Below are 26,716 nucleotides of genomic sequence, written 5' to 3' on the forward strand. Positions count from 1 at the left end.
ATCGGGATAGCGGCCTGACGCATGCGCGCTCGGGCGCCGGGGGGGGAGGGGGGACAGGGCGCCTTGATGGACTGCGCGTGCGCATTGTGGGTCGCCAGCTGCGCGTGCGCATTAATTGTAGGCGACCAACCGCCCTCGCAGGCCGTTCACCGGGTCAGGTCAGTAAATGGCCGCGCCTTTCTCCAAGGCGTTGGCGGGGCGGAGGGCGAGCAGTGAATACACAGGCGGTGCCGGGAGACTTCAGGGGGTGGAGAGCAGAAGAGCAGAGCCTGGGGAGAGGGGGGAGACTGTGATCCAGGTCGAAGGATCACACTCTCACCCCACACCCGGATCACACTCTGCCCCAGACCCGGATCACACTCTCCCCCACACCAGGATCACACTCTCCCCCACACCCGGATCACACTCTGCCCCAGACCCGGATCACACTCTCCCCCACACCAGGATCACACTCTCCCCCACACCCGGATCACACTCTGCCCCCACCCGGATCACACTCTCCCCCACACCCGGATCACACTCCCCCACACCCGGATCACACTCTCCCCCACACCCGGATCACACTCTCCCCCACACCCGGATCACACTCTCCCCCCACACCCGGATCACACTCTCCCCCACACCCGGATCACACTCTCCCCCCACACCCGGATCACACTCTCCCCCACACCCGGATCACTCTCTCCCCCACACCCGGATCAGACTCTCCCCCACACCAGGATCACACTCTCCCCCACACCCGGATCACACTCTCCCCCACACCCGGATCACACTCTCACCCAAACCCGGATCACTCTCTCCCCCCCACCCGGATCACACTCTCCCCCACACCCGGATCACACTCTCCCCCACACCCGGATCACACTCTCCCCCATGCCCGGATCACACTCTCCCCCACACCCGGATCACACTCTCCCCCCCACCCGGATCACACTCTCCCCCACACCCGGATCACACTCTCCCCCCACACCCGGATCACACTCTCCCCCATGCCCGGATCACACTCTCCCCCACACCCGGATCACACTCTTCCACCCCCCACACCAGGATCACACTCCTCCCCACCCGGATCACACTCTCCCCCACACCCGCATCACATGCTCACCCACACCCGGATCACACTCTCCCCCACACCCGGATCACACTCTCCCCCACACCCGGATCACACTCTCCCCCACATCCGGATCACACTCACCCCCACACCCGGATCACACACTCCCCCACACCCGGATCACACTCTCCCCCACACCCGGATCACACTCTCCCCCACACCCGGATCACACACTCCCCCACACCCGGATCACACTCTCCCCCACACCCGGATCACACTCTCCCCCACACCCGGATCACACTCTCCCCCACACCCGGATCACACTCTCCCCCACACCAGGATCACTCTCTTCCCCCACACCCGGATCACACTCTCCCCCACACCAGGATCACACTCTCCCCCACACCCGGATCACACTCTTCCCCCACACCAGGATCACACTCTCCCCCACACCCGGATCACACTCTCCACCACACCCGGATCACACTCTCCCCCACACCTGGATCACACTCTCCCCCACACCCGGATCACACTCTTCCCCACACCTGGATCATACTCTCCCCCACACCCGGATCACTCTCTTCCCCCACACCCGGATCACACTCTCCCCCACACCAGGATCACACTCTCCCCCACACCCGGATCGCTCTCTCCCCCCCACACCCGGATCACACTCTCCCCCACACCCGGATCACACTCTGCCCCACACCCGGATCACACTCTCCCCCACACCCGGATCACACTCTCCCCCACACCCGGATCACACTCTCCCCCACACCCGGATCACACTCTCCCCACACCCGGATCACACTCTCCCCCACACCCGGATCACACTCTCCCCCACACCCGGATCACACTCTCCCCCACACCCGGATCACACTCTCCCCCACACCCGGATCACACTCTCCCCCACACCCGGATCACACTCTCCCCCACACCCGGATCACACTCTCCCCCACACCCGGATCACACTCTCCCCCACACCCGGATCACACTCTCCCCCACACCGGATCACACTCCCCCAGACCCGGATCACACTCTCCCCCAGACCCCGGATCACACTCTCCCCAGACCCGGATCACACACTCCAGACCGATCACACTCTCCCCAGACCCGGATCACACTCTCCCCCAGACCCTGATCACACTCTCCCCCCCCCCCCGGATCACACTCCCCCAGACCCGGATCACACTCTCCCCCACACCCGGATCACACTCTCCCCCCCCCCGGATCACACTTCCCCCAGACCCGGGATCACACTCTCCCCCACACCCGGATCACACTCTCCCCCCACACCCGGATCACACTCTCCCCACACCCGGATCACACTCTCCCCCACACCCGGATCACACTCCCCCAGACCCGGATCACACTCTCCCCCAGACCCGGATCACACTCTCCCCCCCCCCCCCGGATCACACTCCCCCAGACCCGGATCACACTCTCCCCCCACACCCGGATCACACTCCCCCACACCCGGATCACACTCCCCCACAACCGGATCACACTCTCCCCCACACCCGGATCACACTCTCCCCCACACCCGGATCACACTCCCCCACACCCGGATCACACTCTCCCCACACCCGGATCACACTCTCCCCCACACCCGGATCACACTCTCCCCACACCAGGATCACACTCTCCCCACACCCGGATCACACTCTGCCCCCACCCGGATCACACTCTCCCCCACACCCGGATCACACTCCCCCACACCCGGATCACACTCTCCCCCACACCCGGATCACACTCTCCCCCACACCGGATCACACTCTCCCCACACCCGGATCACACTCTCCCCCACACCCGGATCACACTCTCCCCCACACCCGGATCACACTCTCCCCCCACACCCGGATCACACTCTCCCCACACCCGGATCACACTCTCCCCCCACACCCGGATCACTCTCTCCCCACACCAGGATCACACTCTCCCCCACACCCGGATCACACTCTCCCCCACACCCGGATCACACTCTCCCCCACACCCGGATCACTCTCTCCCCCCCACCCGGATCACACTCTCCCCCACACCCGGATCACACTCTCCCCCCACACCCGGATCACACTCTCCCCCATGCCCGGATCACACTCTCTCCCCACACCCGGATCACACTCTTCACCCCCCCCCACACCAGGATCACACTCCTCCCCACCCGGATCACACTCTCCCCCACACCCGGATCACACGCTCACCCACACCAGGATCACACTCTCCCCCACACCCGATCACACTCTCCCCACACCTGGATCACACTCTCCCGCACACCCGGATCACACTCTCCCCCCACACCCGGATCACACTCTCCCCCACACCCGGATCACACTCTCCCCCACATCCGGATCACACTCACCCCCACACCCGGATCACACACTCCCCCACACCCGGATCACACTCTCCCCACACCCGGATCACACTCTCCCCCACCACCCCGGATCACACACTCCCCCACACCCGGATCACACTCTCCCCCACACCCGGATCACACTCTCCCCCACACCCGGATCACACACTCCCCCATACCCGGATCACACTCTCCCCCACACCCGGATCACACTCTCCCCACACCAGGATCACTCTCTTCCCCCACACCCGGATCACACTCTCCCCCACACCAGGATCACACTCTCCCCCACACCCGGATCACACTCTTCCCCCACACCAGGATCACACTCTCCCCCACACCCGGATCACACTCTCCACCACACCCGGATCACACTCTCCCCCACACCCGGATCACACTCTCCCCACACCCGGATCACACTCTTCCCCACACCTGGATCATACTCTCCCCCACACCCGGATCACTCTCTTCCCCACACCCGGATCACACTCTCCCCCACACCAGGATCACACTCTCCCCCACACCCGATCCTCTCTTCCCCACACCCGATCTCACCTCTCCCCCACACCCGGATCACACTCTCCCCCACACCCGCATCACACTCCCCCTACACCAGATCACACTCCCCCACACCAGGATCACACTCTCCCCCACACCAGGATCACACTCTCCCCCACACCAGGATCACACTCTCCCCCTCAACCTGATCACACTCTCCCCCACACCCGGATCACACTCTCCCCCACACCCGGATCACACTCTCCCCCACACCCGGATCACACTCTCCCCCACAACCAGGATCACACTCTCCCCCACACCAGATCACACTCTCCCCCACCCTGATCACACTCTCTCCCCCACACCCGGATCACAGTCTCCCCCCACACCCGGATCACACTCTCCCCCACACCAGGATCACACTCTCCCCCACACCCGGATCACACTCTCCCCCACACCCGGATCACACTCTCCCCCACACCCGGATCACACTCTCCCCCCACACCAGGATCAGACTCTCCCCCACACCCGGATCACACTCTCCCCCACACCCAGGATCACACTCTCCCCCACACCCGGATCACACTCTCCCCCCACACCAGGATCACACTCTCCCCCACACCCGGATCACACTCTCCCCCCACACCCGGATCACACTCTCCCCCACACCCGGATCACACTCTCCCCCACGCCGGATCACACTCCTCCCCCACACCAGGATCACACTCTCCCCACGCCCGGATCACACTCTCCCCCACACCCGGATCACACTCTCCCCCACACCAGGATCACACTCTCCCCCACACCCCGGATCACACTCTCCCCCACATCGATCACACTCACCCCCACACCCGGATCACACACTCCCCCACACCCGGATCACACTCTCCCCCCCACCCGGATCACACTCTCCCCCACACCCGGATCACACTCTCCCGCACACCCGGATCACACTCTCCCCCACACCCGGATCACACTCTCCCGCACACCCGGATCACACTCTCCCCCACACCCGGATCACACTCTCCCGCACACCCGGATCACACTCTCCCCCACACCCGGATCACACTCCCCCAGACCCGGATCACACTCTCACCCCACACCCGGATCACTCTCTTCCCCCACACCCGGATCACACTCTCCCCCCCCACCCGGATCACACTCTCCCCCACACCCGATCACACTCCCCCAGATCCGATCACACTCTCCCCCACACCCGATCACTCTCTTCCCCCACACCCGGATCACACTCTCCCCCCCACCCGGATCACACTCTCCCCCACACCCGGATCACACTCTCCCCCACACCCGGATCACACTCTCCCCCACACCCGGATCACACTCTCCCCCACACCCGGATCACACTCTCCCCCACACCCGGATCACACTCTCCCCACACCAGGATCACACTCTCCCCCACACCCGGATCACACTCTCCCCCCACACCAGGATCACACTCTCCCCCACACCCGGATCACACTCTCCCCCACACCCGGATCACACTCTCCCCACACCCGGATCACACTCTCCTCCCCTACACGAGGATCACACTCTCCCCCACACCCGGATCACACTCTCCCCACACCCGGATCACACTCTCCCCCACACCCGGATCACACTCTCCCGCACACCCGGATCACACTCTCCCGCCACACCCGGATCACACTCTCCCCCCACACCCGGATCACACTCTCCCGCACACCCGGATCACCTCTCCCCACACCCGGATCACACTCTCCCCCACACCCGGATCGCACTCTCCCCACGCCCGGATCACACTCTCCCCCACACCCGGATCACACTCTCCCCCACACCCCGGATCACACTCCTCCCCCACACCCGGATCACACTCTCCCCCACACCCGGATCACACTCTCCCCCACGCCCGGATCACACTCTCCACCACACCCGGATCACACACTCCCCCACACCCGGTTCACACTCTCCCCCACACCCGGATCACACTCTCCCCACAACTCCCGATCACACTCTCCCCCACACCCGGATCACACTCTTCCCCACACCTGGAGCACACTCTCCTCCCCCCCACACCTGGATACACTCCCCCCCACACCTGGATCACACACTTCTCCACCCCCACACCTGGAACACGCTCTCCTCCCCCAACCCCCACACACTGGATCACACTCTCCTCCCCCAACTCCCACACCTGGATCAACTCACCTCCCCCCACACCCGATCACACTCTCCCCCACACCCGGATCGCACTCTCCCCCACGCCCGGATCACACTCTCCCCACACCCGGATCACACTCTCCACCACACCCGGATCACACTCTCCACCACACCCGGATCACACTCTCCACCACACCCGGATCACACTCTCCCCCACAACCCCGGATCGCACTCTCCCCCACGGCCCGGATCACACTCTCCCCCACACCCGGATCGCACTCTCCCCCACGCCCGGATCACACTCTCCCCCACACCCGGATCACACTCTCCCCACACCCGGATCACACTCTCCCCCCACACCCGGATCACACTCTCCCCCACACCCGGATCACACTCTCCCCCACACCCGGATCACACTCTCCCCCCCACACCCGGATCACACTCTCACCACACCCGGATCACACACTCCCCACACCCGGATCACACTCTCCCCCACGCCCGGATCACACTCTCCACCACACCCGGATCACACACTCCCCCACACCCGGATCACACTCTCCCCCACACCCGGATCACACTCTCCCCACACCCGGATCACACTCTCCCCCACACCCGGATCACACTCTTCCCCACACCTGGAGCACACTCATCCTCCCCCCCCACACCTGGATACACTCCCCCCCACACCTGGATCACACACTTCTCCACCCCCACACCTGGAACACGCTCTCCTCCCCCAACCCCCACACCTGGATCACACTCTCCTCCCCCCAACTCCCCACACCTGGATCACACCTCACCTCCCCCACACCTTGATCACACTCTCCCCCCACACCTGGATCACTCTCCCCCACACCCGGATCACACTTCCCCACACCTGGATCACACTCTCCTCCACACCTGGATCACACTCTTCCCCACACCTTGATCACACTCTCCCCCACACCTGGATCACACTCTCCCCCACACCTGGATCACACTCTTCCCCACACCTTGATCACACTCTCCCCCACACCTGGATCACACTCTTCCCCACACCTGGATCACACTCTCCCCCACACCTGGATCACACTCTCCCCGTCCCCCACACCTGGATCACACTCTCCTCCCCCCCACACCTGGATCACACTCTGCTCCCCCCCCACACCTGGATCACACTCCACCCCCACACCTGCGATCACACTCGCCCCCACACCTGATCAGACTCTCCTCCCCCCAACTCCCACAACTGGATCACACTCTCCTCCCTCTAACTCCCACACCTGGATCACACTCTCATCCCCCCGACTCCCACACCTGGATCACACTCACCCCCACACCTGGATCACACTCTCCCCCACACCTGGATCACACTCTCCTCCCCCCCAACTCCCACAACTGGATCATACTCTCCTCCCCCCAACTCCCACACCTGATCACACTCTCCTCCCTCTAACTCGCACACCTGGATCACACTCTCCTCCCACCACTCCCACACCTGGATCACACTCTCCCCCCCAACTCCCACACCTGGATCACACTCTCCTCCCTTCAACTCCCACACCTGGATCACACTCTCCCCCACACTTGGATCACACTCTCCTCCCCCAACTCCCACAACTGGATCACACTCTCCTCCCTCTAACTCCCACACCTGATCACACTCTCCCCCCCCCCCCCCCCGCCAACTCCCCACACCTGGATCACACTCTCCTCCCACCAACTCCCACACCTGGGTCACACTCTCCTCCCACCAACTCCCACATCTGATCACACTCTTCCCCCCCTCCAACTCCCACACCTGGATCACACTCTCCTCCCACCAACTCCCACACCTGGATCACACTCTTCCCCCCCCCCCCCCAACTCCCGCACTTGGATCACACTCTCCTCCCTCTAACTCCCACACCTGGATCACACTCTCCTCCCACCAACTCCCACACCTGGATCACACTCTTCCCCCCCCCTCCCAACTCCCAGACCTGGATCACACTCTCCCCCCCGCAACCTCCCACACCTGGATCACACTCTCCTCCCCCCAACTCCCACACCTGGATCACACTCACCTCCCCCCACACCCGGATCACACTCTCCCCCCACACCCGGATCGCACTCTCACCCCCACGCCCGGATCACACTCTCCCCACACCCGGATCACACTCTCCACCACACCGGATCACACTCTCCACCACACCCGGATCACACTCTCCACCACACCCGGATCACACTCTCCCCCACACCGGATCGCACTCTCCCCCACGCCCGGATCACACTCTCCCCCACACCCCGGATCACACTCTCCCCACACCCGGATCACACTCTCCCCCACGCCCGGATCACACTCTCCACCACACCCGGATCACACACTCCCCCCACACCCGGATCACACTCTCCCCCACACCCGGATCACACTCTCCCCCACACCCGGATCACACTCTCCCCCACACCCGGATCACACTCTTCCCCACCTGGAGCACACTCTCCTCCCCCCCACACCTGGATACACTCCCCCCCCCACACCTGGATCACACACTTCCTCCACCCCCACACCTGGAACAACGCTCTCTCCCCCCAACCCCCACACCTGGATCACACTCTCCTCCCCCCAACTCCCACACCTGGATCACACTCACCTCCCCCCACACCTTGATCACACTCTCCCCCACACCTGGATCACTCTCCCCCACACCCGGATCACACTTCCCCACACCTGGATCACACTCTCCCTCCACACCTGGATCACACTCTTCCCCACACCTTGATCACACTCTCCCCACACCTGGATCACACTCTCCCCCACACTGGATCACACTCTTCCCCACACCTTGATCACACTCTCCCCCACACCTGGATCACACTCTTCCCCACACCTGGATCACACTCTCCCCCACACCTGGATCACACTCTCCCCGTCCCCCACACCTGGATCACACCTCTCTCCCCCCCACACCTGGATCACACTCTGCTCCCCCCCCACACCTGGATCACACTCACCCCCACACCTGGACACACTCGCCCCCACACCTGGATCAGACTCTCCTCCCCCCAACTCCCACAACTGGATCACACTCTCCTCCCTCTAACTCCCACACCTGGATCACACTCTCATCCCCCCGACTCCCACACCTGGATCACACTCACCCCCACACCTGGATCACACTCTCCCCCACACCTGGATCACACTCTCCTCCCCCCAACTCCCACAACTGGATCATACTCTCCTCCCCCCAACTCCCACACCTGGATCACACTCTCCTCCCTCTAACTCCCACACCTGGATCACACTCTCCTCCCACCAACTCCCACACCTGGATCACACTCTCCCCCCCAACTCCCACACCTGGATCACACTCTCCTCCCTTCAACTCCCACACCTGGATCACACTCTCCCCCACACTTGGATCACACTCTCCTCCCCCCAACTCCCACAACTGGATCACACTCTCCTCCCTCTAACTCCCACACCTGGATCACACTCTCCCCCCCCCCCCCCCCGCCAACTCCCACACCTGGATCACACTCTCCTCCCACCAACTCCCACACCTGGGTCACACTCTCCTCCCACCAACTCCCACATCTGGATCACACTCTTCCCCCCCTCCAACTCCCACACCTGGATCACACTCTCCTCCCACCAACTCCCACACCTGGATCACACTCTTCCCCCCCCCCCCCAACTCCCGCACTTGGATCACACTCTCCTCCCTCTAACTCCCACACCTGGATCACACTCTCCTCCCACCAACTCCCACACCTGGATCACACTCTTCCCCCCCCTCCCAACTCCCAGACCTGGATCACACTCTCCCCCCCGCAACTCCCACACCTGGATCACACTCTCCTCCTCCCCCACACCTGGACCACACTCTCCCCCACACCTGGATCACACTCTCCCCATCCCCCACACCTGGATCCACTCTCCCCCCCCACCAACTCCCATACCTGGATCACACTCTCCTCCTCCCCTACACCTGGATCACACTCTCCCGCACACCAGGATCACACTCTCCTCCCCCCAAACCTGGATCACACTCTCCCCCACACCTGGATCACACTCTCCCCATCCCCCACACCTGGATCACACTCTCCCCCACACCTGGATCACACTCTCCTCCCCCCCTCCACCACCCCCCAGACCTGGATCACACTCTCCTCTCCTCCTACCCACCTCAACCTGGATCCACTCTCCCCCCACCAACTCCCACACCTGGATCACACTCTCCTCCCCCCAACTCCCACACCTGGATCACACTCTCCTCCCCCCCTCCACCACCCCCCAGACCTGGATCACACTCTCCTCTCCTCCTACCCACCTCAACCTGGATCCACTCTCCCCCCCACCAACTCCCACACCTGGATCACACTCTCCTCCCCCCAACTCCCACACCTGGATCACTCTCTCCTCCTCCCAACTACCACACCCGGATCACACTCTTTCCACCCCCCCCAACTCCCACACCTGGATCACACTCTCCGCCCCCCCAACTCCCACACCTGGATCACACTCTTCCCCCCCCGCAACTCTCACACCTGGATCACACTCTCCCCCACACCTGGATCACACTCTCCCCCCCACCCGGATCATACTCTCCCCCACACCCGGATCACACTTTTCTCCCCCCACACCTGGATCACACTCTCCTCCCCCTCACACCTGGATCACACTCTCTGCCCCCCCAACTCTCACACCTGTATCACACTCTCCCCCCCACCCGGATCACACTCTCCCCCACACCCGGATCACACTCTCCCCCACACCCGGATCACACTCTCCCCCACACCCGGATCACACTCTCCTCCCCCCCACACCTGGATCACACTCTCCTCCCCCTCACACCTGGATCACACTCTCCTCCCCCCCACACCTGGATACACTCCCCCCCACACTTGGATCACACACTTCTCCACCCCCACACCTGGAACACGCTCTCCTCCCCCCAACCCCCACACCTGGAACACACTCTCCTCCCCCCAACTCCCACACCTGGATCACACTCACCTCCCCCCAACTCCCACACCTGGATCACACTCACCTCCCCCCAACTCCCACACCTGGATCACACTCACCTCCCCCCAACTCCCACACCAGGATCACACTCTACTCCCCCCACACCTTGATCACACTCTCCCCCACACCTGGATCACACTGTCCCCCACACCTGGATCACACTCTCCCCCACACCTGGATCACACTGTCCCCCACACCTGGATCACACTGTCCCCCACACCTGGATCACACTCTTCCCCACACCTGGATCACACTCTCCCCCACACCTTGATCACACTCTTCCCCACACCTTGATCACACTCTCCCCCACACCTGGATCACACTCTCCCCCACACCTGGATCACACTCTCCCCGTCCCCCACACCTGGATCACACTCTCCTCCCCCCCACACCTGGATCACACTCACCCCCACACCTGGATCACACTCTCCCCCACACCTGGATCACACTCTCCTCCCCCCAACTCCCACAACTGGATCACACTCTCCCCCCCAACTCCCACACCTGGATCACACTCTCCTCCCCCCAACTCCCACACCTGGATCACACTCTCCTCCCCCCAACTCCCACAACTGGATCACACTCTCCTCCCCCCAACTCCCACAACTGGATCACACTCCTTCTTCTAACTCCCAAACCTGGATCACACTCTTCCCCCCCCCCCCGCCAACTCCCACACCTGGATCACACTCTCCTCCCTCTAACTCCCACACCTGGATCACACTCTTCCCCCCCCCCAACTCCTACACCTGGATCACACTCTCCTCCCTTCAACTCCCACACCTGGATCACACTCTCCTCCCCCCAACTCCCACACCTGGATCACACTCTCCCCCCCAACTCCCACACCTGGATCACACTCTCCTCCTCCCAACTCCCAGACCTGGATCACACTCTCCTCCTCCCCTACACCTGGTTCACACTCTCCCCCACACCTGGATCACACTCTCCCCCACACCTGGATCACACTCTCCCCATCCCCCACACCTGGATCACACTCTCCTCCCCCCCTCCACCAACTCCCATACCTGGATCACACTCTCCCCCCAGCAACTCCCACACCTGGATCAGACTCTCCTCCTCCCCTACACCTGGATCACACTCTCCCCCACACCAGGATCACACTCTCCTCCCCCCACACCTGGATCACACTCTCCCCCACACCTGGATCACACTCTCCCCATCCCCCACACCTGGATCACACTCTCCCCCACACCTGGATCACACTCTCCTCCCCCCCTCCACCAACCCCCAGACCTGGATCACACTCTCCTCTCCTCCTACCCACCTCAACCTGGATCCACTCTCCCCCCCACCAACTCCCACACCTGGATCACACTCTCCTCCCCCCAACTCCCACACCTGGATCACACTCTCCCCCCCGCAACTCCCACACCTGGATCACACTCTCCTCCTCTCCTACACCTGGATCACACTCTCCTCCACACCTGGATCACACTCTCCTCCCCCCACACCTGGATCACACTCTCCCCCACACCTGGATCACACTCTCCCCCCCACCCGGATCATACTCTCCCCCACACCCGGATCACACTTTTCTCCCCCCACACCTGGATCACACTCTCCTCCCCCTCACACCTGGATCACACTCTCTGCCCCCCCAACTCCCACACCTGGATCACACTCTCCTCCCCTCACACCTGGATCACACTCTTCCCCCCCGCCAACTCTCACACCTGTATCACACTCTCCCCCACACCTGGATCACACTCTCCCCCACACCCGGATCACACTCTCCCCCCCCACCCGGATCACACTCTCCCCCACACCCGGATCACACTCACCCCCACAGGCGGATCACACTCTTCACTCACACCTGGATCACACTCTCCTCCCCCCCACACCTGGATACACTCCCCCCCACACTTGGATCACACACTTCTCCACCCCCACACCTGGAACACGCTCTCCTCCCCCCAACCCCCACACCTGGAACACACTCTCCTCCCCCCAACTCCCACACCTGGATCACACTCACCTCCCCCCAACTCCCACACCTGGATCACACTCACCTCCCCCCAACTCCCACACCTGGATCACACTCACCTCCCCCCAACTCCCACACCAGGATCACACTCTACTCCCCCCACACCTTGATCACACTCTCCCCCACACCTGGATCACACTGTCCCCCACACCTGGATCACACTCTCCCCCACACCTGGATCACACTGTCCCCCACACTGGATCACACTGTCCCCCACACCTGGATCACACTCTTCCCCACACCTGGATCACACTCTCCCCCACACCTGGATCACACTCTCCCCCACACCTGGATCACACTCTCCCCCACACCTTGATCACACTCTCCCCCACACCTGGATCACACTCTCCCCCACACCTGGATCACACTCTTCCCCACACCTGGATCACACTCTCCCCCACACCTTGATCACACTCTTCCCCACACCTTGATCACACTCTCCCCCACACCTGGATCACACTCTTCCCCACACCTGGATCACACTCTCCCCCACACCTGGATCACACTCTCCCCGTCCCCCACACCTGGATCACACTCTCCTCCCCCCCACACCTGGATCACACTCACCCCCACACCTGGATCACACTCCCCCACACCTGGATCACACTCTCCCCCACACCTGGATCACACTCTCCTCCCCCCAACTCCCACAACTGGATCACACTCTCCTCCCTCTAACTCTCATACCTGGATCACACTCTTCCCCCCCCCCCCCACCGCCAACTCCCACACCTGGATCACACTCTCCTCCCTCTAACTCCCACACCTGGATCACACTCTCCTCCCACCAACTCCCACACCTGGATCACACTCTCCCCCCCAACTCCCACACCTGGATCACACTCTCCTCCCCCCAACTCCCACACCTGGATCACACTCTCCTCCCCCCAACTCCCACAACTGGATCACACTCCTTCCTCTAACTCCCAAACCTGGATCACACTCTTCCCCCCCCCCCCGCCAACTCCCACACCTGGATCACACTCTCCTCCCTCTAACTCCCACACCTGGATCACACTCTTCCCCCCCCCCAACTCCTACACCTGGATCACACTCTCCTCCCTTCAACTCCCACACCTGGATCACACTCTCCCCCCCAACTCCCACACCTGGATCACACTCTCCTCCTCCCAACTCCCAAACCTGGATCACACTCTTCCCCCCCCCCCCCCCCCGCCAACTCCCACACCTGGATCACACTCTCCTCCCTCTAACTCCCACACCTGGATCACACTCTTCCCCCCCCCCAACTCCTACACCTGGATCACACTCTCCCCCCCGCAACTCCCACACCTGGATCACACTCTACTCCTCCCCTACACCTGGTTCACACTCTCCCCCACACCTGGATCACACTCTCCCCCACACCTGGATCACACTCTCCCCATCCCCCACACCTGGATCACACTCTCCTCCCCCCCTCCACCACCCCCCAGACCTGGATCACACTCTCCTCTCCTCCCACCCACCTCAAACTGGATCCACTCTCCCCCCCACCAACTCCCACACCTGGATCACACTCTCCTCCTCCCCTACACCTGGATCACACTCTCCTCCCCCCACACCTGGATCACACTCTCCCCCACACCTGGATCACACTCTCCCCATCCCCCACACCTGGATCACACTCTCCCCCACACCTGGATCACACTCTCCTCCCCCCCTCCACCACCCCCCAGACCTGGATCACACTCCCCTCTCCTCCTACCCACCTCAACCTGGATCCACTCTCCCCCCCACCAACTCCCACACCTGGATCACACTCTCCTCCCCCCAACTCCCACACCTGGATCACACTCTCCTCCTCCCAACTCCCACACCTGGATCACACTCTTTCCACCCCCCCCCCAACTCCCACACCTGGATCACACTCTCCTCCCCCCAACTCCCAGACCTGGATCACACTCTCCGCCCCCCCAACTCCCTCACCTGGATCACACTCTCCTCCCCTCACACCTGGATCACACTCTTCCCCCCCCCAACTCCCACACCTGTATCACACTCTCCCCCACACCTGGATCGCACTCTCCTCCCCCCAACTCCCAGACCTGGATCACACTCTCCTCCCCCCAACTCCCAGACCTGGATCACACTCTCCTCCCCCCAACTCCCACACCTGGATCACACTCTCCCCGCCCCCCACATCTGGATCACACTCTCCCCCACACCTGGATCACACTCTCCTCCCCCCCACACCTGGATCACACTCTCCTCCCCTCAACTCCCACACCTGGATCACACTCTCCTCACCTCAACCCGCACACCTGGATCACACTCTCCTCCCCTCAACTCCCACACCTGGATCACACTCTCCTCCCCCCAACTCCCACACCTGGATCACACTCTCCTCCCCTCACACCTGGATCACACTCTCCTCCCCCCACACCTGGATCACACTCTCCCCTACACCTGGATCACACTCTCCTCCCCCCCCCACACCTGGATCACACTCTCCTCCCCCCGCCCCCAGTCAGACCTCGATCACACTCTCCTCTAGCTCCACACCTGGATCACACTTTCCTCTCCCCTCACACCATCAGATTTGCATCACACTCTCCTTCCCCCCCCCTCCCCCCCCCCACCTTAGACCTGGATCACACTCCCCTTCCCCAATCTAGTAAAGCTTTTCTGCACCCTCTCTAAGGCCTTCACATCCTTCCTAAAGTACAGTGCCCAGAATTGGACGCAGTATTCCAGCTGTGGCCGAACCAGTGTTTATATGGGTTATATTTATAAAGCCCAGGATTCCATATGCTTTTTCAACCACTTTCTCAACCTGCCCTGCCACCTTCAAAGATTTATGCACACATGCCCCCAGGTTTCACTGTTCCTGCACCCACTTTAGAATTGCCTCTCCTCATTCTTCCTGCCAAAATGTATCACTTCGCACTTTTCTGCATTAAATTTCATCTGCCACATGTCCACCCATTCCACCAGCCTGTCTATGTCCTCTTGAAGTCTATCACTATCCTCCTCACTGTTTGCTGCAAATTTTGAAATTGTGCCCCAGTCCAAGTCATTAATGTATATCAAAAAAAGCAGTGGTCCTAGTACCGACACCTGGGGAACACCTCTGTATACCTTCCTCCAGTCCGAAAAATAACCCTTAACCACTACTCTCTGTTTCCTGTCACTTAACCAATTTTGTATCCATGCCCCTTTTATTCCATGGGCTTCAATTTTGCTGACAAGTCTGTTATGTGGCACTTTATCAAATGCCTTTTGAAAGTCCATATACACAGCATCAATCACATTGCCCTCATCAACCCTCTCTGTTACCTCATTTAAAAACTCAATCGTGTTAGTTAAACATGCCTCTAACAAATCCGTGCTGGCTTTCCTTTATTAATCCACACTCGTCCAAGTGACTATTAATTTTGTCCCGGATTATCATTTCTAAAAGCTTCTCCACCACCGAGGTTAAACTGACAACTGACTGGCCTGTAGTTGCCCGGTTTATCCTTATACCCTTTTTTGAACAAGGGTGTAACATTTGCAATTCTCCAATCCACTGGCATCACCCCGTATCTAAGGAGGATTGGAAGATAATGGCCAGTACCTCCACAATTTCCACCCTTACTTCCCTCAGCAATCTAGGATCCATCCCATCTGGACCTGGTGACTTATCTACTTTAAGTACAGCCAGCCTTTCTAGTACCACCTCTTTATCAATTTTTAGCCCATCCAGTATCTCAACTACCTCTGCCTTTACTGTGACTTTGGCAGCATCTTCTTCCTTGGTAAAGACAGATGCAAAGTACTCGTTTAGTACTTCGGCCATCCCCTCTGCCTCCATGAGTGGATCTCCTTTTTGGTCGCTAATCGGCCCCACCCCTCCTTTTACTACCTGTTTACTATTTATGTACCTATAGAAGACTTTAGAATTCCTTTTAAGTTAGCTGCCAGCCTATTCTCACACTCTCTCTTTGCCCCTCTTATTTCCATACTTTCTATAGTCACTGTATTATCAACCTGACTTTGTCATATGTCCCCTTTTTCTGCTTCATCTTACTCTCTATCTATTTCGTCATCCAGGGAGTTCTGGCTTTGTTTGCCCTACCTTTCCCCCTCGTGGGAATGTACCTAGACTGTACCCGAACCATCTCCTCTTTAAAGGCCGCCCATTGTTCGATTACAGTTTTGCCTGCCAATCTTTGATTCCAATTTACCCGGGCCAGATCCGTTCTCAACCCACTGAAATTGGCCATCCTCCAATTAAGTATTTTTCCTCTAGATTGCTTCTTGTCCTTTTCCATAATTAATCTAAACCTTATGATACTATGATCACTGTTGCCTTGCTCCACTTGACCTACCTCATTCCCCAGAACCAGATCCAGCAATGCCTCCTTCCTCGTTGAGCCGGAAATATACTGATCAAGAAAGTTCTCCTGAACACACTTCAGAAAATCCACCCCCTCTCTGCCGTTCACACTGTTACTATCCCAGTCTATATTAGGATAGTTAAAGTCCCCCGTTATCACTACTCTATGACTCTTGCACCTCTCTGTAATTTCCCTGCAAATTTGCTCCTCTATATCCTTCCCATTAGTTGGTGGCCTATAGAATACACCCAGTAGTGTAATGGCACCTCTATTCTTACTTAACTCTAAACAAATAGATTTTGTCTTTGACCCCTCCAGGACACCCTCTCTCTCCAGCACTGCAATATTTTCCTTAATCAATACTGCCACCCCCCCTCCTTTTTTTCTTCCCTATATTTCCTGAACATTTTGTATCCAGGGATATTTAGTACCCAATCCTGCCCTTTTTTGAGCCAGGTCTCCATTATCGCCACAACATCATATTCCCATGTGGCTATTTGCGCCGGCACCTCACCAACCTTATTTACCAGACTTTGTGCGTTTACACACATGCACTGCAAACCTATCTTAGACCTTCTCGTATTTTCCCTTAGTCTGACCCCACCTAATACTGTACTATTTCTTACTCTAGAGCTATCTGTCTCTCCCAGTCCTCTGTGCACCTTGTTTCTCCTTTCTAATGCTACATCCTGCGCCCACCCCCCTGCCAAATTAGTTTAAACCCTCCCCTATAGCACGAGTGACCCTCCCCGGGAGGATATTGGTCCCGGCTCTGTTGAGGTGCAACCCAACCATCTTGAACAGGTCCCTCCTGCCCCAGAACTGATCCTAATGCCCCAAGAATCTGAAACCCTACCTCTTGCACCATGTCTCTACCCACGCATTAACCTGCCTTATCTTCCTACTTCCGTGCTCACTAGCACGTGGCATTGGGAGTAATCCAGAGATTATTACCTTTGAGGTCCTGCTCTTTAACTTCCTCCCTAGCTCCTGAATCTCAGACTGCAGAACGTCAACCTTTTTCCTTCCTATGTCATTGGTTCCCACATGGACCACGACTTCTGGCTGTTCCCCTCCCCCCCGCAGAATATTCTGCACCCTCTCAGTGATGTCCTTTACCCTGGCACCAGGGAGGCAACACGCCATGCAGGACTCACATTGGCGGCCACAGAAACGCCGGTCTATAACCCTGACTATTGAATCTCCTATGACTACTGCATTTCTATACTTCACTGTACCCCCCTATGTAGTTCTTTGCCCCAAGGACTGCAATCCTTTGAGGTATCGTCACCCTCACTAGTATTCAATGCTTAATACCAGTTTGTAAACAATTTTACAACACCAAGTTATAGTCCAGCAATTTTATTTTAAATTCACAAGCTTTCGGAGGCTTCCTCCTTCCTCAGGTAAATGTTGAAGGAGGAAGCCTCCGAAAGCTTGTGAATTTAAAATAAAATTGCTGGACTATAACTTGGTGTTGTAAAATTGTTTACAATTGTCAACCCCAGTCCATCACCGGCATCTCCACATCATAATACCAGTTTGAAAGTGCCACACACCCAGAACATTCCTGCACTGCCTGCCTCTTCCTACCCTTTTGGATGGTCACGCCAAGTTTCTCACCGGAATGTCTTCACTGTTTTCCTCCCTCAGCCTCTACACCGAGCGACTTAGAATAGAATCATAGAAGTTTACAACATGGAAACAGGCCCTTCGGCCCAACATGTCCATGTCGCCCAGTTTATACCACTAAGCTAGTCCCAATTGCCTGCACTTGGCCCATATCCCTCTATACCCATCTTACCCATGTAACTGTCCAAATGCTTTTTAAAAGACAAAATTGTACCCGCCTCTACTATTGCCTCTGGCAGCTCGTTCCAGACACTCACCACCCTTTGAGTGAAAAAATTGCCCCTCTGGGCCCTTTTGTATCTCTCCCCTCTCACCTTAAATCTATGTCCCCTCGTTATAGACTCCCCTACCTTTGGGAAAAGATTTTGACGATCTACCTTATCTATGCCCCTTATTCTCATCCTTGGTGACTTCAACCTCCATCTCAACTCATCATGCTCTCTCTCTCCTGAGTTCACTGCCCTCCTATCCTCCCTTAATCTCTCCCTCCACATAAACGGCCCTACCCCTATTCACAGCCACACCTCGACCTTGCCATCTCATGTGTCCTCTCTACTCTCTACTCTCATCGTGTCAATTGCAGCTAAGGCCATTTCTGATCACTTCCTTGTATCCTTCTCCATCTGCATCCCCCTCCCCCTCGCAACCCCACTTCCTCCTGTGTTCACCCCTGGAAAAAACTCTCCCCCAAGTCACTTGCAATGGCATTTCCAAATTCCCAACTGTCGAACCTCTGGCCCTCCATTCATCACGACATTTCTGCAGCTACCGATCAGCTCAATCACACCCTCACCTCCACCTTTGATGCCCTTGACCCCATTAAAACCATTACTCTCTCTCACTCGGTCATTCCCCTTGGTACGGCCCTCATCTTCGCTCCCTTAAGTCCAAGGGAAGCAAACTTGAATGTTTATGGTGAACAACTGGTTTGACCATTCATCGCCAGATCTGGCTCAACCACATAAAGCACTATTGGGTCCTACTATCCTCTGTCAAAACTGCTCACTATTCCAGGATCATCCTGGATAATCCTGGAATGTAAAGATAACCCCCGGCTTCTCTTCACTACAAACCGTCTTCTTAAACCCCTCTCCTCAGTCTACAACACCCTCACCTACAACAACAAATGCGAGGAGCTCATGGACTACTTTGTCACTGAGATTGAGACCATCCGTTCAGCTGCCTCTGCCACTTCCCTCCTTTCCCCTAGCCCACCAAGCCAAACTTCCCCTACGGTTCCCCCCTGAACTCCAGCCCTGAACTCACAACTTTCTCTATTTTCTCTCCTATCTCCCCTCATGCCCTCTCTGAGCTCATCTTGTCCATGAGACCCACCTCCTGCTCCCTTGACCCTATTCCTGCCAAACTGCTGACCACCCAACTTCCCTTCCTGGGCCCCATGTTAGCTGATACCGTTAACAGTTCCCTCTTCTCAGGTATTGTCCCCCTCCCCTTCAAATCTGCTGTCATCACCCCCCTCCTCAAAAAGAACCCCATCCTTGACTCCTCTGTCCTTGCAAAGTACAGCCCCATCTCCTACCTCCCTTTCCTCTCCCAAGTCCTTGAACATGTTCTCGCCTCCCAAATCCGTGCCCATCTTTCCTGCAACTCCATGTTTGAATCCCTTCAATCAGGTTTCCGCCCTGTCGCAGCACTGAAATGTCCCTTATCAAAGTCACAAATGACATCCTATGTGACTGTGACCGTGGTAAACTATCCCTCCTCATCCTTCTCAACCTGTCTGCAGCCTTTGACATGGTTGACCACACCATCCTCCTCCAACGCCTCTCCCCCATTGTCCAGCTGGGTGGGACTACCCGTGCCTGGTTCCATTCTTATCTATCCAGTCATAGCCAGAGAATCACCTGCAATGGCTTCTCTTCCCGCTCCCATACCGTTACCTCTGGAGTGCCCCAAGAAACTATCCTTGGCCCCTCCTCTTTCTCATCTACATGCTGCCCCTCAGTGACATCATCCGAAAACACGGCATCAGGTTCCACATGTACACTGAGGACACCCAGCTCTACCTCACCACCACCTCCCTCGCCCCGTCCACTATCTCTGATTTGTCACGCTGCTTGTCCGACATCCAGTACTGGATGAGCAAAAATTTCCTCCAACTAAATATTGGGAAGACCGAAGCCATTGTCTTCAGTCCCCGCCACAAACTCCGTTCCCTACCGCTGACCCCATCTCTTCCTCTAGCTACTGTCTGAGGCTGAATCAGACAGTTCACAGTTTTGGCATCCTATTTGACCCTGAGATGAGCTTCTGACCACATATCCGCTCCATCACCAAGACTGCCTACATCCATCTCCGTAACATCGGCCATCTTTGCCCCTGCCTCAGCTCATCTGATGCTGAAAACCTCATCCATGCCTTTGTTACCTCTAAACTCGACTATTCTAATGCTTTCCTGGCCGGCCTCCCATCTTCCACCCTCAATATACTTGAGCTCACCCAAAACTTTGCTGCCCGTATCCGAACTTGCAGCAAATCTTGTTTACCTATCGCTCCTGTGCTCGCTGACCTACATTGGCTCCCGGTCCAGCAACACCTTGATTTTAAAATTCTCATCCTCATGTTCAAATCCCTTCACGGCCTCTCCCCTTCCTATCGGAACTCGGGAGTGTCAGTGCTGTGTGTTCTTTGAACTCTGTAGTGTCAGTGCTGTGTGTTCTCTGAACTCGGGAGTGTCAGCGCTGTGTGTTCTTTGAACTCGGTCGTGTCAGCGCTGTGTGTTCTCTGAACTCGGTCGTGTCAGCGCTGTGTGTTCTTTGAACTCGGTAATGTCAGTGCTGTGTGTTTTCTGAACTCGGTAATGTTAGCGCTGTGTGTTCTTTCAACTCGGTAATGTCAGTGCTGTGTGTTTTCTGAACTCGGTAATGTTAGCGCTGTGTGTTTTCTGAACTCGGGAGTGTTAGCGCTGTGTGTTCTCTGAACTCGGTCATGTCAGTGCTGTGTGTTTTCTGAACTCGGTAATGTTAGCGCTGTGTGTTTTCTGAACTCGGGAGTGTTAGCGCTGTGTGTTCTCTGAACTCGGTAATGTCAGCGCTGTGTGTTTTCTGAACTCGGTAATGTCAGTGCTGTGTGTTCTCTGAACTCGGTCGTGTTAGCGTTGTGTGTTCTTTGAACGCGGTAATGTCAGCGCTGTGTGTTTTCTGAACTCGGGAGTGTCAGCGCTGTGTGTTCTCTGAACTCGGGAGTGTCAGCGCTGTGAGTTCTCTGAACTCAGGAGTGTCAGCGCTGTGAGTTCTCTGAACTCAGGAGTGTCAGCGCTATGAGTTCTCTGAACTCGGGAGTGTCAGTGCTGTGCGTTCTCGGAACTCGGGAGTGTCAGCGCTGTGCGTTCTCTGAACTCAGTAGCGTCAGTGCTGTGTGTTCTCTGAATTCGGTAGTGTCAGCGATGAGCCTTCTCTGAACTCAGTAGTGTCAGCGCTGTGCATGAAGTGAACTCGGTAGTGTCAGCGCAGTCCATCCTCTGAACTCACAAGTGTCAGCGCTGTGCGTTCTCTGAAATTGGGAATGTTAACACTGCATTCACTGAACTCTCTCATGTTAGCGCTGTGCGTTCTCTGAACTCGGTCATGTTAGCGCTGTGCGTTCTCTGAACTCGGTCATGTTAGCGCTGTGCGTTCTCTGAACTCAGTCGTGTCAGCACTGTGTGTTCTCTGAACTCGGTCATGTTAACGCTGTCTCTTCTCTGAAATCTGTGGTGTCAGTGCAGTGCATTCTCTGAACATGGGGGTGTTAGCGCTGTGCGTTGTCTGAACTTGGAAGTGTTAACAATGCGTTCTCTGAACTTGGGAGTGTTAGCACTGTGCGTTCTCTGAACCCGATAGTGTTAGCGCTGTGCCTTCCCTGAACACGGTAGTGTCAGCGCTGTGCGTTCTCCGAACACTGTAGTGTCAGTGCTGTATGTTTTCTGAACTTGGAAGTGTCAGTGCTGTGCGTTCCCTGAACTCGGGAGTGTCAGTTCTGTGTGTTCTCTGAAATCGGGAATGTCAGTTCTGTGTGTTCTCTGAAATCAGGGGTGTCAGTTCTGTGCATTCTCTGAACTCAGGAGTGTCAGCACTGTGCATTCTCTCAACTTGGGAGTGTCAGCGCTGTACGTTCTCTGAACTCAGTAATGTCAGTGCTGTACGTTCTCTGAACTCAGTAATGTCAGTGCTGTACGTTCTCTGAACTCAGTAATGTCAGTGCTGTGTGTTCTCTGAACTCAGTAATGTCAGTGCTGTATGTTCTCTGAACTCAGTAATGTCAGTGCTGTGCGTTCTCTGAACTCAGTAGTGTCAGTGCTGTGCGTTCCCTGAACATAGTAGTGTCAGCGCTGTGCATTCCCTGAACACAGTAGTGTCAGCGCTGTGCATTCCCTGAACACAGTAGTGTCAGTGCTGTGCGTTCCCTGAACATTGTAGTGTCAGCGCTGTGCATTCCCTGAACTCAGTAGTGTCAGCGCTGTGCATTCCCTGAACTCAGTAGTGTCAGTGCTGTGCGTTCCCTGAACATAGTAGTGTCAGCGCTGTGCGTTCCCTGAACTCAGTAGTGTCAGCGCTGTGCATTCCCTGAACTCAGTAGTGTCAGCGCTGTGCATTCCCTGAACTCAGTAGTGTCAGCGCTGTGCATTCCCTGAACACAGTAGTGTCAGCGCTGTGCATTCCCTGAACTCAGTAGTGTCAGCGCTGTGCGTTCCCTGAACTCAGTAGTGTCAGCGCTGTGTGTTCCCTGAACACAGTAGTGTCAGCGCTATTTGTTCTCTGAACACTGTAGTGTCAGCGCAGTCTGTTCTCTGAAGTCAGTAGTGTCAGCGTGTGCATTCTCTGAACTCGGGAGTGTCAGCACTGTCTGTTCTCTGAACTTGGGAGTGTTAACACTGCGTTTACTGAACTCGGTCCTGCCAGTGCGGTGTGTTCTCTGAACTGGCTAGTGTGAGTGCTGTGCGTTCTCTGAACTCGGTAGCGTCAGTGCTGTGTGTTCTCTGAACTCGGTAGCGTCAGTGCTGTGTGTTCTCTGAACTCAGTAGTGTCAGTGCTGTGTGTTCTCTGAACTCGGTAGCGTCAGTGCTGTGTGTTCTCTGAACTCAGTAGTGTCAGTGCTGTGTTTTCTCTGAACTGGCTAGTGTGAGCGCTGTGCGTTCTCTGAACTCGGTAGTGTCAGCACTGTGTGTTCTCTGAACTCGGTCATGTTAACGCTGTCTCTTCTCTGAAATCTGTAGTGTCAGCGCAGTGCGTTCTCTGAACACGGGGGTGTCAGTGCTGTACGTTCTCTGAACACTGTAGTGTTAACGCTGTGCGTTCTCCGAACTTGGGAGTGTTAACAATGCGTTCTCTGAGCTTGGTAGTGTCAACGCTGTGCGTTCTCTGAATTTGGTTGTGTCAGCGCTGCAGCGAACCCAATGAGACAATCAACGATCCGGAACAGCAGACAGAGGGATCCGCGGTACAGCAACCGAAGAAGAAAGAGTCAAACTGGACTCCTCCGGAGGGTCGCTGCCCTAAGCTTGACATGTATGCTCAAGCTGTCAGGAGATGCGTCAACGCCAGATTTATCAGCCGCACTCACAAGACAGTCCAGAATGTCACCCGAGCACAACGCAACGCCATCGACGCTCTCAAGACCAACCGCAACATTGTCATCAAACCAGCGGACAAAGGAGGAGCCATCATCATACAGAACAGAACGGACTATTGCAAAGAAGCATACCGACAACTGGACAACCAGGAACACTACAGACTGTTACCCGCAGATCCGACCAAAGAACACACCCACCAGCTCAACAAACTGATCAAGACCTTCGATCCAGACCTTCAATGCATCCTACGTGCTCTCGTCCCACAAACTCCCCGCGTGGGAGACTTCTACTGCCTCCCAAAGATACACAAAGCCAACATACCCGGACGTCCTATCGTATCAGGCAACGGAACCCTGTGTGAGAACCTCTCTGGAAACATCGAGGGCATCCTGAAACCCATCATACAGGGAACCCCCAGCTTCTGTCGCGACACTACAGACTTCCTACAAAAACTCAGCTCCCACGGACCAGTTGAACCAGGAACACTTCTCACCACGATGGACGTCTCGGCACTCTACACCAGTATCCCCCACGATGACGGCATCGCTGCAACAGCCTCAGTACTCAACACCAACAACAGCCAATCTCCAGACGCCATCCTACAACTCATCCGCTTCATCCTGGATCACAATGTCTTCACCTTTGATAACCAGTTCTTTACCCAAACACACGGAACAGCCATGGGGACCAAATTCGCACCCCATTACGCCAACATTTTCATGCACAAGTTCGAGCACGACTTCTTCACTGCACAGGACCTGCAACCAACGCTGTACACCAGATACATCGACGACATTTTCTTCCTATGGACCCACGGCGAAGAATCACTGAAGAGACTACACGATAACACCAACAAGTTCCATCCCACCATCAAACTCACCATGGACTACTCCTCAGAATCGGTTTCTTTCTTGGACACACAAATCTCCATCGAAGACGGGCACCTCAGCACCTCACTCTACCGCAGGCCCACGAACAACCTCACGATGCTCCACTTTTCCAGCTTCCACCCTAACCACGTCAAAGAGGCCATCCCCTATGGACAGGCCCTGCGAATACACAGGATCTGCTCAGACGAGGAGGAACGCGATGGACACCTACAGACGCTGAAAGACGCCCTCGTAAGAACGGGATATGACGCTCGACTTGTCGATCGACAGTTCCGACGGGCCACAGCGAAGAATCGCATAGACCTCCTCAGAAGACAAACACGGGACGCAACCAACAGAGTACCCTTCGTCGTCCAGTACTTCCCCGGAGCAGAGAAACTACGCCATGTTCTCCGCAGCCTTCAACATGTCATCGATGACAACGAACACCTCGCTAAGGCCATCCCCACGCCTCCACTACTCGCCTTCAAACAGCCACCCAACCTCAAACAGACCATCGTTCGCAGCAAATTACCCAGCTTTCAGGAGAACAGCGTCCACGACACCACACAACCCTGCCACAGCAACCTCGGCAAGACATGCCAGATTATCGACACAGATACCACCATCACACGAGAGGACACCACCCAACAGGTACATGGTTCATACTCCTGTGACTCGGCCAACGTTGTCTACCTCATACGTTGCAGGAAAGGATGCCCCGGAGCATGGTACATTGGCGAGACCATGCAGACACTGCGACAATGGATGAACGGACACTGCGCAACAATCGCCAGACAGGAGGGTTCCCTCCCAGTCGGGGAACACTTTTGCAGTCAAGGACATTCAGCCACCGATCTTCGGGTAAGCGTTCTCCAAGGCGGCCTTCGAGACACTCGACAACGCAAAATCGTCGAGCAGAAATTAATAGCCAAGTTCCGCACCCATGAGGACGGCCTCAACCAGGATCTTGGGTTCATGTCACGCTACACGTAACCCCACCAGCAGGAAAAAAAAAGTTATCTGTTTTTAATACAACTGGACAGTCTCTCTCTCTCTCTCTGCCTTTCGGGTCTCTTTCTCTCTCTGGCTTTGTAATCTGACCCTTGTGTATTCAGTACACTGGGATGTACTGTTTTCCGTGGCTAACCTGTCTGAACACCAACGACACCTTTGATTCCCTGCCTAATATAAGATATGCGATTTGAGAACCTCTCATTCACTCACTCACCTGACGAAGGAGATAATGTCCGAAAGCTTGTGATTTTCAAATAAAACTGTTGGACTATAA

The 26,716-nt window shown here is 56.9% G+C and overlaps 1 protein-coding gene across 1 annotated transcript; it reads left to right on the top strand.

Annotated features, from left to right (window-relative positions):
* The first annotated feature begins 93 nt into the window (after positions 1 to 93).
* LOC137340351 (uncharacterized) lies at positions 94 to 26,716 on the top strand. The gene is made up of 2 exons (XM_068002774.1): positions 94 to 158; positions 24,200 to 26,716. Exon 2 carries the CDS (start codon positions 24,490 to 24,492, stop codon positions 26,419 to 26,421), a length of 1,932 nt encoding a protein of 643 aa, XP_067858875.1. The 5' UTR covers positions 94 to 158; positions 24,200 to 24,489; the 3' UTR covers positions 26,422 to 26,716.

The sequence above is a fragment of the Heptranchias perlo genome, chromosome 21, assembly GCF_035084215.1.
Source record: "Heptranchias perlo isolate sHepPer1 chromosome 21, sHepPer1.hap1, whole genome shotgun sequence".
Lineage (NCBI taxonomy): Eukaryota > Metazoa > Chordata > Chondrichthyes > Hexanchiformes > Hexanchidae > Heptranchias > Heptranchias perlo.

Excerpts from the sequence above, each read along its gene's own strand:
- LOC137340351 (XM_068002774.1), top strand. The coding sequence starts at position 24,490 with ATGTATGCTCAAGCTGTCAGGAGATGCGTCAACGCCAGATTTATCAGC.